Source organism: Macaca nemestrina, chromosome 5, assembly GCF_043159975.1.
Source record: "Macaca nemestrina isolate mMacNem1 chromosome 5, mMacNem.hap1, whole genome shotgun sequence".
In the NCBI taxonomy this organism is placed as follows: Eukaryota; Metazoa; Chordata; class Mammalia; order Primates; family Cercopithecidae; genus Macaca; species Macaca nemestrina.
The window spans coordinates 9,462,458-9,479,930 of record NC_092129.1 but is presented as its reverse complement, the minus strand read 5'-3'; the positions used below and the strand labels follow the sequence as shown (position 1 = coordinate 9,479,930).

Here is a 17,473-nt window from a genome sequence, read left to right as displayed (position 1 = left end):
ACAAAATTAACTATCCATCTTCCTTTACAATTTATTAGAGTATCATATTAAATATGAAACATGATTAAACTGGAGCATCACATTTGAAAAGCAACTCATTATTATTACACGCAAATTTTAAATAGTGTTCAGGAAATGTTAGAATTATGAATATATCACCAATACAAAATTTAGAAGATTACCATTTAGACTCATGATGTGAGCGGATCTTGTTGCAGACTGATTTCTCCAAATAAGAAAAAAATACAATTATGTTTTCAAAAATAACCTAGGCAGTTAACCAGGTTCCAGTTTTCCTCCTTAGGTATAAAAATCCTGCTGAAGTTCAGATAAACCACATGCTGCTCACCTGTAACTAGTCAGCCACACAAGATCCTATATTGCATTTTTGTTCCTGATCAGAGACAATTATGTAAGTTATTGATCCTTATAAAGTTTGAGAAAATGAAACCTCAGAATTGCCTGTTATTCACAGAGCAATCTGTACACTTGGCAAAGTTTAGCACCTGCTCCATTATTGCAAAGCCTAAATTTGCAGGTGAATCAGCAGTGTGACTGGTCAGCTGATCCACAGAAATATTATTTGTAGGTGTTACTGAATGTGTATTTTTGTTATTAAAAATTGAAACATCTCATCATCTCTTCTCCTATGGGCTAGCTACACTATATCTAGTTACTGTACTAAAATATGGATTATATAAATTATCTTTAAATTATCTTTGATTTAATTGTCCCTAAATCCATAAGCATATTTTTTTCAAGAGTACGTTTCAGTGATATTTTAAGTACAAGGGAAGTAGTTAGAAAATAGAACACTGTTTACTAGATTTGTATAGTGAGGACTATATCCTAGTAAAGGCCAGGGCTATGGAAAAATACAGAGTAGATTTTTCACTCCTGGCTTAGATATTTATGAACTGTGTAACTCTGGGCTCATTACTTAACCTCATGGAGTCTCTTCATAAAAACATTGGATAATAGCATCTACTCTGCAGGACTCTCATGAGTACTGGAGAAAAACAGAAATACAATATAAAGATAAGGAAGAAAATCAGTACACTGAAGCCGTCATACTTGCTATGATTAATTTCCTTATATGATGCCAGGCAGAATTTCTAAAGGGTATGAATTTATGGAATCAACGCAGAAAATTTCAAATACAAATGCCATTCATTCAACATTACTTAACTTGTGTCCTTCTATGGACGAGGCACTTTGTGAGGTATTAAACATAAACTAGAGACCCAAGCTTTAATTCTTGTGCCTTAATTCTGATCTTATAACAAGGTTTACAGGCTCTTCCAACATAGACAAGTAAGGACACTTTGGTAGAATGGAGAGCAGAAAGTGAATGATACCTGCAATACTGGAGTTGACAGTTTGGCCCCTCAGGGTAGGAAATAAAGAGAGGAGAGACCAACAGCTCTAGAAAAACTTAAGAGAAGAGTCAATGATATGCAGAGCAGAAAACAGTGCTGGGGAAGAAACAGCGTGAATTTAAATATCAAAGGTGGAGCATCTCTGGGAACTGAGAAAAAAAATCCCAGGTGGTCACATGACTGGGCTTTGGAGATGGAGGTGGAGCCGAGACTACGAGACAGAAGGACTGATCATCCCTCCCAGGATGCTGGGCCAGGGGAGCAGGGTGGCATGACGTCATCACAGAGCCTCAGCCTGAGATGGAAATGGTCACAGCCTCTCGATGCAGAGCAGTAGACGTAGGAGTGGTTTTACTTCTCTGAAATAAGTCAGCCAAAGTCTAGACTGATTTCATACATGTGTATATATAAAAATATATATATACATACATAAAATGGTAATATTAATAGAATAACAATAAAGAATTTAACATTTCTATATATTTGTGCTCCGGCTACTGTTCTAAGTCCTCTTCGTAAATGAGCTAATCTTCACAATAGGAAATAGATACTATTGCACCATTGAATAGACATTACCAAGTTGACATAGGTAAGAGCGAAGGAAGCCAGGATTCTAATTGGGCTGACTGGCTCTGGAAGATTCTCTCAGGCTCACATGTCATCGCCTCTCAGCCATGCCTTACTGTTCCTGAGGATTTACTACATGTCAGGCTCTGCTAAGCACCTACTGTTAACGTACCATTTAATCCCCACAACACTCTAGTTTGGTGTGTTATGTTTGGGCAGATGCTGCAGGTTGTTTTTCTTTCTGTTTTTCTATTTTTTTTCCCACACAAAGCATATTTTACATGAGAAATCCCATGTAAAATTCCAGATTGATAATTTACCTTGATTAAAAAGCAAACAATCCAGTCATACTGAGTCTCCCTCTCACCTCTTGCCAGCAACCAGCAGAAGCGACTTCTCAACATGAATTCCACCTCGCCCTTCCATAACCGTCCTCACTGCCCCTACTGCCCACATCTAACCTAACTTCTCATCACCCGAGTGATCACTGTGGACATATGAGTACATGACACCTATTGTAATTATATCTGTGTGTTAAAAACAAACAAACAAACAAACAAACAAACAAAAAAACACTAAAAAGCTGTAGGACTTAAATGTTTAGATTAGGCAGTCCAGTTCAAACTCCAAGTCCACACTCAAAAGCTCCTCTTTTCTTGGGCAAATGCCTTAATCTCTTTAAGCCTCATTATCCTCACATCTAAAATAGGGTTACTAATAATGCTTAACTGAGAGTGTTCTTATGAAATAATTAAATCAGATAATGCCTGAAAAGAAGTTAGCTTGGAATTCAATATTAATTTTTATTGCTATTTTTACCGAGAATACCAGGAAGTCGGTATAAATAGGTCATATATGCCATCTAAAGCAATCAGGACTTAGGCGCAGATTGGGGTAGATGAGGTTGTGTCTTGTGTAGAAAAAGGCAGAGGAGAGGGGCAGGTGAAAGCAACCCCTCTGGGGGACGTTGGGCCTGCAGCATGCTGCCTGGCAGGAGCGCTGCCAAAGAACCGTCCCAGAAAGAGCCCAGTGGTCATCATTCCTGTGCTGCTTTGACTCTGTAAATGAATTTCTCTGGACAGCTGAAATGTTCGTCAAAGTGAAACACTGAATCACAGCTTTCTGTAATTCCACCATTTTCTCAGGCCCTGAGACCATGGATCCATGATTTCGCCTTCATTAGGTGGATCTTTTGAGTTCTTTCACAGGCCCCGTAACACCCATTCTACAGGGCTGCCACCTTGACCCTAGCCCACAGCTCCTCATCTGTGAACCAGCTGAATTGTGCCTTAATTCACCTCTTTGTCTTCAACCTGTCCCCATCTTCAAGCCCAATGGCAAATTCTTACAGCCTGAACTGTCCTCAACAGCGTTTGACACATCACCTTGGTTTATACAATTTTGCTGTGGTTTGCATCAGCCTGCAGAATAGAATCTGAACGTGTCAGTCATCGCTGGGGTTTCTGGCTGGCACCTGGGGTATTTATTCACACTCGTGCACCTGACTGCCCCCAGCACTGTGTCCTTGACACCTCCGTGTTTGTGCTCTCTCTACCGCGTGGACTGGACACGCTCGGCGTGCATGCCCTCTGTTGCATCCACATCACATCCAGCCAGATCCCATGCAGCTACCGAGCCGGAACCTGACACTTTCTATCAGGGGTCAGCAAACCTTTCCTCTAAAGAACCAGTGAGTATGTATTCCAGGCTTCGTAGGCCACCCAGTCTGTTTCCCAGCCACTCCACTCTGCACTTAAAGCAGGAATGGAGCCATAGGCAACATGTACAGAAATGGGTGGGGCTGGCTCTCCATTAAACTTTATTTATGGATATGAGAATCTAAATTTCATGGGTCACACAATGTTATTCACCTTTTGATTTTTCCCAACCATTTGAAAACGTAAAAACCATTTTTGGCTCATGGGCTGTACAGAAACAAGCAGTGGCCACAGCAGAACTTAGTTGACTGACTCTTGCTTTATATGCATACTGTTTGCTGATCCATACTCTCTTTTTTCACTTTTTAAAATTAAGGTATAACTTACATTTAGTGCACCAATCTTAACCAAACATCCCAGTGAATGTTGACTTTTGTAGATAACCATGCTACCGTCACACAGATCAAGATACAAAACATTTCTAGGAGCCTAAGGTTCCTAAATGGTCCCTTCTAATCACACCGTAACAGAAGACCAACCTCTTTTGGCTGCCAAAGCATTCTCCATGCTTCCTTTCATAGGTCTGGATACAGTATTGGGGAAATGACCCTGTACAATCTAAACTTTCACAGAGCAGAAAGAAATCCAGAAGACAAAGCCGCATAAATGAAACTTCGGCTATCATTAACTACCACAACCACGGAAAAGAATGTCTTTTCAAAGACGGGCGATGTATGGTTAGAAAAACAGAAAGGCAATGTGTTAGTACACATTCATTTTCCTGGCAGTCTGTGCTGACACTGCATTTCCTTACCTGGGTCAAGGTGAGCGTTGCTTGTCTGCAGGTGCTGCACTGTACCCTGAGTTTTCCCGGCTGCACTCTTTGACAGGGGCCTTTGCAATACACATAAAAGCTGTTGTAGATTGGTCTATCTGCTGGGGAAGAAAAAGCAGAGGAAGTGGCTAACAATGTTGAATCCAAATTGAGACAAGAAACTCTTTAAAAGCTTGTTAGAGGCAAATTTTAAAACTCAGTCCTTAGGAACATTTTGAAACATTACTGGAATAAATATTCCAATGAGAATACAACAATTTAATTTAGAAAATCTAACTTTATGCTCCAAGAGTGAAATCTTTTCTTTCTCTTGCCAATAGCCCTGTGACTTACTCAGCAAAGTATGCAGCCTACTGCCAAAAGCATCGGCCAAGTGTATCTGCAACACAGTAAAGTCAAAGGCGCTCTTTGCCGTGGAAGTTTTAAAAGATGACAGGAATTCTTTCAGGAGGATCCTGAATTCTATTTCATGCTTCTGGACACAGTTTTGAAGACCGTAGATTTTTCCTCCTAAAATCTTATTTATAGAGAAAAACCAGCCCATTTCTCGTGATATAAATGACACGATCACAGTTTGCTGGGCTTCCAGGGATGACTTTTCAATTCACAGTCACACATAAAATAAGAAAAGAGGCCAACCCTGAGGAAGTTTCACAGACCAAGCAGCTGTGTGCAGAAATGGATGGTTTGCATTTCATTTAAGATCTAACTAGGCAAACACCATTCAAATAATACACTTTCAAGAGGAAAAGGTGAACAAACAACTAATTCAATAGTTCAATCTCAGATCATTTCTCCCAATTGTCACCATATAGGGATACTGTGTAAATTAGGGAAATTTAATCATCTGATACTTCCATATCTGTTAAGAATTAATTTTATTCATAAGCACTTACCAGAAATACAACCTCCTTCTTGAATTTCTAAATTTTGAAAATTACTAAATAGCTTTTTCTTTCAATCCTTACCTGGGTGGGATAATATAACAGATCATGACATAAAAGTTTCTTTGAAATTGTACTATAATCATCAGAGGCATCTAGATATAATAGTTAAGTTTTATTTTTTAACATTTGGAATGAAAATCTTCAGCCTCGCAAATGCATATCGTCTATTAAAAACAACTAGAACAAAAATAATGAAAAAAATGAGAGATTCTCAAGTCCTTTGCAGCTTCATTTGTTTCATGAATTTACAAAAAGAGCTTTTGCAGACATATTGGATTATCATTTGTTGAGCTACCTTTGCTAATATTGTAGGTGACAATACCTTGCAAAATCTGAAGCACAACAAAGACATAAAGTTTTATAGTTTTATCATTTGTTTGCAATATATTTTATAATTATTACTCTATAAAGATTACTATTTAATTTCCAGTGGGAAATGGAAGATAAAATGTAAATACATGTTTATATTGATGTGAAAGTACTATTTTCTGACACTTCTGTGCAACTTTAATGCCTTAATGTACAAGATATTCAAGTACATAAATATCACATTGCTGTTAGCAAACAATAATGACATAAAATGTTTCATGTGTAATATAAATGCAGCATAGAACCATGTATTAATGTTATAGAAACATTTGTAACAACGGACTGAAATATCTGCAATATATAAGTAAATGTTAATAGAAGTATCTGTAACATAAATATTTGCAACATGCAGAGTATCAAAAGATCACGAGAACTGTGGTAATTTTGATGTGCACTAAGAAGCGCTTAGTGAAGAAGGTAGGAACCTATACTGTTAAAACCTTTATCAGCAATATGAACAAATCCAATTTCACAATTTTTATAACCTACTGTAGAGGTCAAACAATAAAAAAAAAAAAGGAGGAAGAAAAGTAACGGGAAAAGCAAAAGCTTTGCAAGGGGAGTCAGGGTTGCGAAGAAACTAGCGTTGTTGAAAAGCATATTAGCAAGAGTTTTACAATATTAAAAGAAGCATCTCAGCAATTGCAGGAAACTAAATGACTCTTGTCTCTCCCATAGGGCAATAGTGATGTTTGCAATATTGTTTCAGCTAATGATATATCAAAGCAGAATCTGAAAACTAAGGAACTCTTCCACCTCTGAACGCTACAACCTTCACTAAAGTCCTTCAGAAGTTATTCAGAAAATACTGCATGCCAATGTCCGTGCCCTAGAAGCATACAAGATGACATGCAATCTATTACACACATTGCTTTCCAGACCCAGCCGCAAGTTGGGGATTAATAGCCAGTCTAAGGAAGATCAAGGTCAGGCCAGTCCTGGCTGTAGCGATTTTCAAGCTGTTGGCTCCACTTGGTCAAGCAGCTGGGGCATCAGGAAAATCTTGAGAGCCCCTCCAGAATGGCTTCCCCATTTATCTGGCTACATAACACAATTAAAAGTTGGCAAGGTTTTCTGTGCCATGCTGTGACCCAGACAGGCATGAAAACAAATAACACCCCGACAATCTTCTGGGCAATGTTCCCATCGGCCTGGCTGAAGGGCCGAAGGTAGAAACTCTTGAATATGGAGTCATAACTCTTAGAGGAATGGCGAGGCAATTCCAAAAATGACCTAAAAAACCTTTCTCGCGGTATGTAGCTGTCTCTAGTCAATAGCATGAATCTCCCCCTTTCACTTCTTCTTGGATCTTAAAATTCCTTTTCTCTCCTAATCAACTCTTCTGTATGGGAGCGTCTTCATTTTCCCAATAACTAAAGTAGCGTATGTTTGTGTTCCTAAGAGTTTCCTCTTTTTGTATAGTAAGTTTTGAAACATAGATATATCAAAAGTTGTACAAATCACATCCTTCATTGTAATTCATCACTTGCAGACATTTTGCCATGTTTGGGGTCCCTGGGCACGTGTGTGTTCGTACAGCTATACACGCATATACTACATGTATAAACTATTTGGTTAAAGGAGTTGTAATAAAGTTTCTGACATCATGCTACTTCACTCCTAAATTCTTGAACATCCTAAAACTAGTGATATGTTTCATCTAAAACCATGTCGTTTTTTAAGTGATTTGGGTATTTTGGTAGTTCTATTCATAGACTAATCAGGTATACTTTAAGTAGGCACTACAGACGACGACAGTGGTTTGTAAGCTAATAAAAGATGACAATCCAAAATATTGGGGATCCTCCAGTCAAACCAATTTAGGTGATGCTAAGTGAAGCCACATTAAACAAGTCCCCTGACCATAGCCCTTCTCAGAGCTGTGTGACTCTGTAAGAACGAAAGGATAAAGCACAGTACATCTCAAACTTCCCCTGACCACAGAAGCCTTCCTGGAATGCTGCATCGTGAGAAACTGTACTTCTCAGAAAAAAACAATTTAGAAAAAAATATCAGATGAAGGATTCAATCCACATACATACAGGGCTTGATTTACAGAAAGTGAAACTGCTCATGTTTATAAACCCAGATTTAGCAGATTCTCCTGGATACCTGCCTATGGCCAAGTTCTTCCTCCAACCCAAAACATCAAAATATAAAATATAATTATTTTGTCATGTGCCAGAAGGTTAAGTCTACTCCTGTAATGATTTTGCAAATAAAGTATGTTAATTTCATTCAGAAGTTTTTTTTTTTTTTTTTCTTCTGCAGAGAAGTTAAAAAGAAAAGCGCACTGAGTTCAGGCCCTTTCAAAGTGTGAGTCACTGCAGCCATTCAGAGGTTCACTGGCTTTCTAAAATTCCTTAGTCTGAGAAGTCCATCTTCATCTTCTTCTTCTTCTTTTTTTTTTTTTTTGAGATGAGTCTCGCTCTGTTGCCCAGGCTGGAGTGCAGTGGTGTGATCTCGGCTCACTGCAACCTCCTCCTCCCGGGTTCAAGTGATTCTCCTGCCTCAACCTCCCAAGTAACTGGGACTATGCCCAGTTAATTTTGGTATTTTTTCGTAGAGACAGGGTTTCACCATGTTGGCCAGGATGGTCTCAATCTCTTCACCTCGTGATCTGCCCACCTCAGCCTCCCAAAGTGCTGGGATTACAGGCGTGAGCCACTGCGGTGCTGGGATTACAGACATGAGCCACCGCGGTGCTGGGATTACAGGCATGAGCCACCATGCCCAGCCAAGTCCATCTTCTTCTTTAGTTTTCTCTCCCACTTTGCCTAACAAAACAGTCCATCAAATCTTCTCCTTTCCTTTCTTTTCTTGGTCAAAAATGTTGCTGAAATAACAATTTTTACAACATATTGAAAAGAGCCAATATTTGAAAGTATCTTTTATTTGCTTTGGATTTTTTTTAGAAACCAGCATAATCTTTACAGTTATCACCTTTCTTTTATGTATTTTAGATAATAGCTTAAGGGTTGAAGACAGGATACTTAGGAAGAGTCATTCTGATTCTAATGGAAACTTTTCATTAACCTCAGAAGTTTCCATCACTGGTTGTCACTGAGAATTTAATTGGTTGGATAATTTGTTTTCTAGGTGGGGAGAGAGTAAGATTGAATATATTTCATACCGTGGTAAAATACTGTTCAGTATCAACATATTGTAAAAGATCAAAACAGCAGGAAGAGGACTGATTTTAAGTGATATTTATCACATGAGCTATTAAAATATTGAGTAGAACAATGTCACCCAAGAGAATTCTCTGCAATGATGAAAAAGCTCTCCATTTGCATTATCTCATATTAATATATATACACACAGATAGAGACACACACACACACACGTAGATAGCATATGTAGCCATTAGCTACAACAACCTATGGAGAACTTGAAACTTGGAGGGGAATTACTCTGTGAGTTTTATTAAAGTAGTTTCAATTTAAATAGCTGCATGTGGGTAGTAGCTACCAAACTAGAAAGCACAGAAGAAGAGAATAAAAAAACACTGGTGTGTCTGGCCCCCTCTTCAACTGACAATGCGGAGACTCTCTGGGCAATGAAACAGCTTGTTTTAATCTGCATTCATATAAAAACAACGTTGGCCCAAGAGAAGGGGAAAGAAGAAGCTGTTACTTGTGGCATTGGGAGTAGGTCAGAGACGCGGGGAGCTCTGTAGTGCTAGGGGCAGAGGAAAGCTTCTTGCCACCATGTGCCCCTATTTCCTACACCAAGGGGATCAGTTCTTGAGACACGCCTGGACAGCAATGGCCCCATCTCCATTTCCATCACCACTTTTGAAATCTGACCCATATGCTCAAGGTACAGTTAGACTGGCACTTCCTGTATGATTTCTGCCCTAGATTTCCTTTATCCTGATATTTCCCTAACAATGACATCTAAGATAAGGAAAGTAGCCAGTGCAGTCTTGTCCTCTTTGAACAGCTGACTTGCACCAACACCACAGAACCAGCAACTGATAAGGAGCTGCTGGCATGAGGCGTCCTCCCCAGCCGTTGTCCAAAGCCCCCCACATTGCCAAGCCTGGCTATCAGTGGTTTCAGCTCCTTCCCTCTTTCCTCCTGACTGCAGAGTTGTCCTTGTATCTTACACATCAGGAATGCTGCTGCTGGTGTCATTAGCTCCCATTTTTCAGTCACACCTGCCATATTCCCTCAGCTCAGCCCTGCCCCTAGTCACGTAGGGAGTTACCTCAGTCCTGGTGTTGCCGAGGCGTCTCCTGTGGAATAGATACATGGCCAGAGCCTCTGGACCCGTGACAGGGATCTGGTCAGAAGTAACAGCAGGGACACTCATCATCAGCCAGGATTCTTGCTATTGTATTTCTGGGTGCTGGCCTTCAGCAGAGCTTGACCACATTTGCTGGAATATATGTCTCCACAAGGAAACAACCAACATGTACCAAATGAACAGCATCGGCACCACCTCTGACGTCCCAAAAGTGCTTCCTTACACATTATGGAGACAGAACCCATTTTTCTTCGTGTTGACTGAAGGTATTCATTAGTTCTAGTTTAACTGATACCTACAGAATTAGTCTAAAGTAGTTCCACATGAAATTCATTTGGAATGGACTTCCTGAATTACCTCTTCTAAGGACACCTTGCTTTGGAGCATCAAAAAGATGGGGATGGGCTGCCACAGTGGCTCAAGCCTGTAATCCCACACTTTGGGAAGCTGAGGTGAACAGATCACGAGGTAAGGAGATCCAGACCATCCTGGCTAACACGATGAAAGCCCTACTCTACTAAAAATACAAAAAATTAGCCGGGTTTGGTGGTCGGATGCCTGTAGTCCCAGCTACTCGGGAGGCTGAGGCAGGAGAATTGCTTGAACCCGGGAGGCGGAGGTTGCAGTGAGCTGAGATCCCATCACTGCACTCCAGCCTGGGCGACAGAGCAAGACTCTGTCCCCTCAACCAAAAAAGAAAAAGATAGGGATAATGACCATTTCATCATTATACAGGTTACTGGGGAAAAAGTTGCTAAACTGGATAGGTCAAACACAGAGGCTTCATTATTTCTCTAGAAACCTCCCTCTAGGGAGCCACAGTTAGCACTCTCTGGAAAGGTCATGCAGCCAACCAATTCACTTGACCATCCTAACATCCCAGTCACTGCAGGGAGCCGTGTGTGCCCATCTTCCCATCTCACTATGTGAGTGGACCACTCTTCAAGAGTTGGTCGCTCCCTTCCCTCCCCTTCTGAAGGCTCATGGTAACTCATGTGCATACCACTGGCCCTCAATGCACTCACCCTGACCTTTCTGTATCTGTGCAATCTTTTCTACAGATACAACCTCCCTGTATGTAACACTTCACTCTATTTCGTATGTTACAAATGGCTAGTGAAGTTCCCTGAACCCAGAAACACTCAATAGATATTTGCTAGGTCAATAAATACTCCCATATTTTTAATGGGGTGAAAACTGAAGTCAGTATGGTGGTGTCAGGGCAACAAAGAAATATAAAATAGAATGTGGCCATGATCATTCAATATCTAGAACATATTTCTACCAACCAGACACCCTTTAAATTGTTGGGATATCATATTTGAAATCAGTAAAATTAAACTAACATGACAAAAGTTACTTATATAAGAACTAAACCAAAAAAAGTTATATTTATATAGATAGGACTTGGTATAAGTGAATGTTAAGGGGAAAGAGTGAAATTCTAAAAGTTTACCAACAAGTAGAACTATTCTAAAGGAAGACAGTTATTACATGAACACTCTTCACTCCAATCCTTGTCCAATAGGTTATTGCACCCGACGGAATCAAACTGCCTGTTCCATGCTTTTAACGAGCCATAATCTTAACTCCTGTGGAGTATCCAAGGTTATGCTATATTATAAACAGCTTCCAGTTACACAACTATCCATCCCGTGAATGTACTTCTAAAAAATACTTCTAAAACATGCTTAGCAATCTCTAAGGAGACTCTATACTTAAAAGTTATAACATAATTCTCACATTTTTGCTGGGGTTTTTCATTAACATATCTGCACAATAATTTCATCTACTGAGGCAAAAACTGCTGATTAAATCTAATGCCTTTTTCTGATGTTTTTCGTTGTTGTTGCCAATTTATTTTTTCATTTTTCATTTTGAAAGTAATAATAAAATTTCCCATACCAAGACAAAACTGTAGAGTGAAGCATAATTTAAGAATTAGGTTTAAATAAATAACAAAGTTCGAAGCCAAAAAGAGTAAATGTGGTTGCTTTTTCTTTCAAAAATGGACACAGGCCAGGAAACAGGCACAGCTAACGTGGTGCCAGGAAAGTCACAGCTTCCAAAAGTTGAATAAACTCCATAATATAAATGTAGATGGAAGAAACCATCAAAACTACAGATAATGTGTCCAATTCCCTCACAATGACATCTCCATAGCCCAGGACATGTCCATCTTGGCTGAAAGAGGCAGTACCTATGGGAAAACTGGCTAGCCATATGTAGAAAGCTGAAACTGGATCCCTTCCTTACACCTTATACAAAAATTAATTCAAGATGGATTAAAGACTTGAATGTTAGACCTAAAACCATAAAAACCCTAGAAGAAAACCTAGGCAATACTATTCAGGACATAGGCATGGACAAGGACTTCATGACTAAAACACCAAAAGCAATGGCAACAAAAGCCAAAATTGACAAATGGGATCTAATTAAACTAAAGAGCTTCTGCACAGGAAAAGAAACTACCGTCAGAGTGAACAGGCAACCTACAGAATGGGAGAAAATTTTTGCAATCTACTCATCTGACAAAGGGCTAATATCCAGAATCTACAACGAACTCAAACAAATTTACAAGAAAAAAACAAACAACCCCATCAAAAAGTGGGCAAAGGACATGAACAGACACTTCTCAAAAGAAGACATCTATGCAACCAACAGACACATGAAAAAATGTTCCTCATCACTGGTCATCAGAGAAATGCAAATCAAAACCACCAGTTAGAATGGCAATCATTGGCCGGGCGCGGTGGCTCAAGCCTGTAATCCCAGCACTTTGGGAGGCCGAGACGGGCGGATCACGAGGTCAGGAGATCGAGACCATCCTGGCTGACACAGTGAAACCCCGTCTCTACTAAAAAATACAAAAAAACTAGCTGGGCGAGGTGGCGGGCGCCTGTAGTCCCAGCTACTCGGGAGGCTGAGGCAGGAGAATGGCGTGAACCCGGGAGGTGGAGCTTGCAGTGAGACAAGATCACGCCACTGCACTCCAGCCTGGGCGGCAGAGCGAGACTCTGTCTCAAAAAAAAAAAAAAAAAAAGAATGGCAATCATTAAAAACTCAGGAAACAACAGATGCTGGAGAGGATGTGGAGAAATAGGAACACTTTTACACTGTTGGTGGGAGTGTAAATTAGTTCAACCATTGTGGAAGACAGTGTGGCGATTCCTCAAGGATCTAGAACTAGAAATACCATGTGACCCAGCAATCTCATTACTGGGTATATACCCAAAGGATTATAAATCATGCTGCTATAAAGACACATGCACACCTATGTTTATCGCGGCACTATTCACAATAGCAAAGACTTGGAACCAACCCAAATGTCCATCAGTGATAGTCTGGATTAAGAAAATGTGGCAGATATACACCATGGAATACTATGCAGCCATAAAAAAGGATAAGTTCGTGTCCTTTGCAGGGACATGGATGAAGTTGGAAACCATTATTCTGAGCAAACTATCACAAGGACAGAAACCCAAACACCACATGTTCTCACTCATAGGTGGGAACTGAACAGTGAGAACACTTGGACACAGGGTGGGGAACATCACATACCAGGGCCTGTTGTGGGGTTGGGGGATGGGGGAGGGATAGCATTAGGGGAAATACCTAATGTAAATGACGACTTGATGGATGCAACAAACCAACATGGCACATGTATACCTATGTATCAAACCAGTACGTTGTGTGCGTGTACTATAGAACTTAAATTTAAAAAAACGGCCGGGCACGGTGGCTCAAGCCTGTAATCCCAGCACTTTGGGAGGCCAAGACGGGCGGATCACAAGGTCAGGAGATCGAGACCATCCTGGCTAACATGGAGAAACCCCGTCTCTACTAAAAAAATTCCAAAACCTAGCCTGGCGAAGTGGCAGGCGCCTGTAGTCCCAGCTACTCGGGAGGCTGAGGCAGAATGGCCTAAACTTGGGAGGCGGAGCTTGCAGTGAGCTGAGATCCGGCCACTGTAGTACCCCAGCCTGGGCGACAGAGCGAGACTCCGTCTCAAAAAACAAACAAACAAACAAACAAAAAATAGAGTGAGCACCTCTCTGGAGTCACGACCTCTATGTCAAACCCTGGCCTGGCTTTGTCATCTTTGGCAAATCAACTGACCCTCAATGCCTGTTCTCTCATCTGCAATACTGAGACAATAACAGTATATAACTTAATAGACTGTGGTCAGGATTTAAAAATAATAATGGAGGTGAGGCACTTAGCACAATGTCTGCTATATAGGGAATGTTCAGCACATGTTGTTTATTTGTATCTGCTGCCAAAAAAATTCAGAAGTCAAGTTCCTCCCACGGATTCTTCAAGCTATAAGCATTTACTCCTCCTACTTCCTCAGGTGGCTACTTTCCTGCTTTTATAAATGTTGATTCTTAGAAAGTATTTCCATCTTAAACCTATTCTAGATTTTTATAAATAGATGAAATATAAATCTCAAGTAATTCTTTTTAAAATTATTCTTTCCCAACCAAATCCTTTACAATTAAATATTTAATAATATTATGGGACATAAACCCTGATGGAAAGTCCCAAAATTGAATTAAATTTTTCTAGAATCATATTTCTTTCTGTGAATCCCTATTTTATTATGAGGTAAGAGATACAGGTGGATTATAGAAAAGTTAGGAAGGAAAATAGTAAACAATTACATGATCTAGTCTAGTTGATAACATTTTCAAGTTGGCTAATATACTTTGAAAAAACAGTATTTCCAACATAAAAGTTTTTTGTATTGTATGGTTGTGGAATGGGGATTCAATACATATTTCAAAATTTAATATGAATGGCAGACTTGTTAGATTTGTGTCCATTCTTCTTTGAAAGGTAGGTGCGATTGTCAGCATTTTATTACAAAGAAAACACAACCTCATGGGTTGAGTGGTGTCCCCAAGACAGCACCCGGGGTCATCAGAGATCTGCAGGTAAGCCTTTCTTACAAGGAAGCACATGCTTTCCTTTTAACCACATGATCATAACTTTGAGTCAGACGGTGGACTTTACTAAATACCGTAAGGCACTGATTCCACGGCTCTTGCAAAGTGGCACTTACACACAGGTCGGCAATTATGGACCAAGGCCAGCAATCACTGACACCACTGCAGCTGCTGGCTCACTACACCCACGTCCCTCATGCAATCAGTGCTAATGGTTTCATGGAAATTCTCATTAATGTTTTAAAGCACTGGCATTCAGCAAGAATGTGCAGGTACAGCAATTTCCAATGAGGAAAATTAAGTCTCATTTTCAAAGATTAGCACATGTTCTACAAATTGAATGTTATCCCAAGAAATGAAATCCACGGAATCACCTGAGAATCAATACAATTTTTTTTTAAAATTTTTACGGAAGTGGTACTTTTCTTGCTATTTAAAAAATAATTTTAAAAAAATTTTTAAAACATTCTAAGTGTAGAAAAACCTGTTAAGTAAATGAACCCTCAGAGGAATCACATTAGAGAGTAGAGCAACACGATGTGAGCCTCCGAACTCCCACATTCTTTATTCATCTACAATAGCCAATATAATCAGTTTTATATAAATATTTTATTTAAGTATAATATTTCCTATCTTCACTGCTAACATTAAATAAACCTTTTACAAATTTATCTTATTTCACCCATAACAAATGATAAGACAAAACATATAATGTTTAAAAATTTGATCATTTCTAGTATTGATTTCCAAAAGCTTTTGGTGGTGATTGAGATTCATAAAATCTCTACTACCTCTTAAAACAGAAGAAGAAATATTTTTCTCTAGTAGCACAGTGATAAGTTAGAAACACATGGTGATGTCATCAGGCTGGGGGAAAACACAGATTATTTTTTTCCTCTGATCAAGACTGATAAGACTGTGAATTACATATTGTTCTAAAAGTCTGCACTGGAATAACTCCAGCTGAAACACCCTTCGCTGGTACTGTGGGACCATGGAAGTCTTTCTATATCATGAGTATCTCAGACAAAAGGTTTCCAGGAATCCATCTAAGACTTTACTCAGGGGTCGCCTCTCTCCTACCCTAAATACTACTTGCTGTAAGTTCCCTTCAAGTTCAACGTCTGTAGCAGGCTGAGCTATCCCATCGTCTGCAGTGACTTCACCTGTTTAAGTCAGATCTCCCCCGAGATTTGAAGCTTCTCAAGGGCAAGTTTTATGTCAGTGGTTTCACTTCTATTCCCCACCCCAACCGTGAACCAAAAAGAATGTTGTCCGAGGAAGACATTAAACCCCGTGAATGATCAAACAATTAAGAAATTGGTGAGATTAAGGAAGTTCGTTTAAACTCAACATTTTGAAAACACAGGAAGGTTGCTCAGACTGTGCTAAAGATTACGGTAATGTTTGTGTTTACTTCTGACATCGTCTCTGCCTAAAGAAGAAAAAATCTGACTTTGAGAATGCTGCAGAGTCACAGGCTGGCACGTATTCGTCATTGCCTCTAGAAAAGGTAAACTTAGAGAAATCTAAACATGTTTATATACAGTCACACGTTGTTTAACAACAGGGATATATTCTGAGAAATGTGTCCTTAGGTGATTGTGGAATTGTGCAAACATCAGAGTGCACTTACACACACCTAGATGGTGTCACCTGATACACACCTGGGCCCTATGCTACAGCCTATTGTTCCTAGGCTATAAACCTGTCCAGCATGTTACTGTACCGAATACTGCCGGCAACTGTAACACGTGGTAAGTATTGGTATACCTAAACACAGCTAAACATAGAAAAGGTAACATTAACATGTGACATTATGAGGGCTATGATATGACTGGGTGATAGAAACTTTTTAGCTCAATTACAATCTTATGGGGCCATTGTTACATATGTGGTCCATCCTTGACTGAATGTCTTTATGTGGTGCATGTTTATATTAGCAGTCAGTAGGAAAAAAATGAAGATATAAATTGATAACTTATCAGGCAGTATCTAGCTGTCTAAATGTACTTAAATCTTGTCTGCAAAAAGGATCGGGTTGGTTGGGGAAAGGGAGAATGATGGTTAGAAAGTGGGGTGGTGGTCCTGAGGAAACAGAAGAATATTAAAAACCTATCAAGATGCCGTCTATCAATAATGTTAACAACAAATATCGCTGGAAATCTCATATGCACTCAACACTAGTAGTTTGTGAGAAAATAATAAAATAATCAAGACAAACCTCCCTGTAACAGTTTTCAAATCCTAGAATAACACCGAGATGTATTCTGAAACACTGTGAAGGGTATTTCACAATGCACACACAACTGGGAAGGAGCCTAGCATGCTTACAATAGTAAAACGATGCTGGGCATGGTGGCTCAAGCCTGTCATCCCAACAGTTTGGGAGGCTGAGACAAGTTGAGCTTGAGCTCAGAAGTTCGAGATCAGCCTGGGCAACATAGTGAGACTTCATCTCTATGAAAAATAAACAAAGAATTAGCTGAATGTGGTGGCACATGCCTGTTACCTCCAG

The 17,473-nt window shown here is 39.7% G+C and overlaps 1 protein-coding gene across 12 annotated transcripts in view; it reads right to left on the bottom strand.

Annotated features, from left to right (window-relative positions):
- The window catches only part of PRKN (parkin RBR E3 ubiquitin protein ligase), a 1,377,649-nt gene that overhangs the window by 843,582 nt on the left and 516,594 nt on the right, over window positions 1-17,473 (bottom strand). For 10 of the 12 annotated variants that reach the window (XM_071095931.1, XM_011750983.3, XM_011750978.3 and 7 more), the window contains one exon: window positions 4,419-4,540. In XM_071095931.1, coding sequence (XP_070952032.1) covers window positions 4,419-4,540 — 122 coding nt within the window. The remainder of the gene's footprint in view (window positions 1-4,418; window positions 4,541-17,473) is intronic. The other 2 variants (XM_011750979.3, XM_011750981.3) reach the window with 1 other exon arrangement.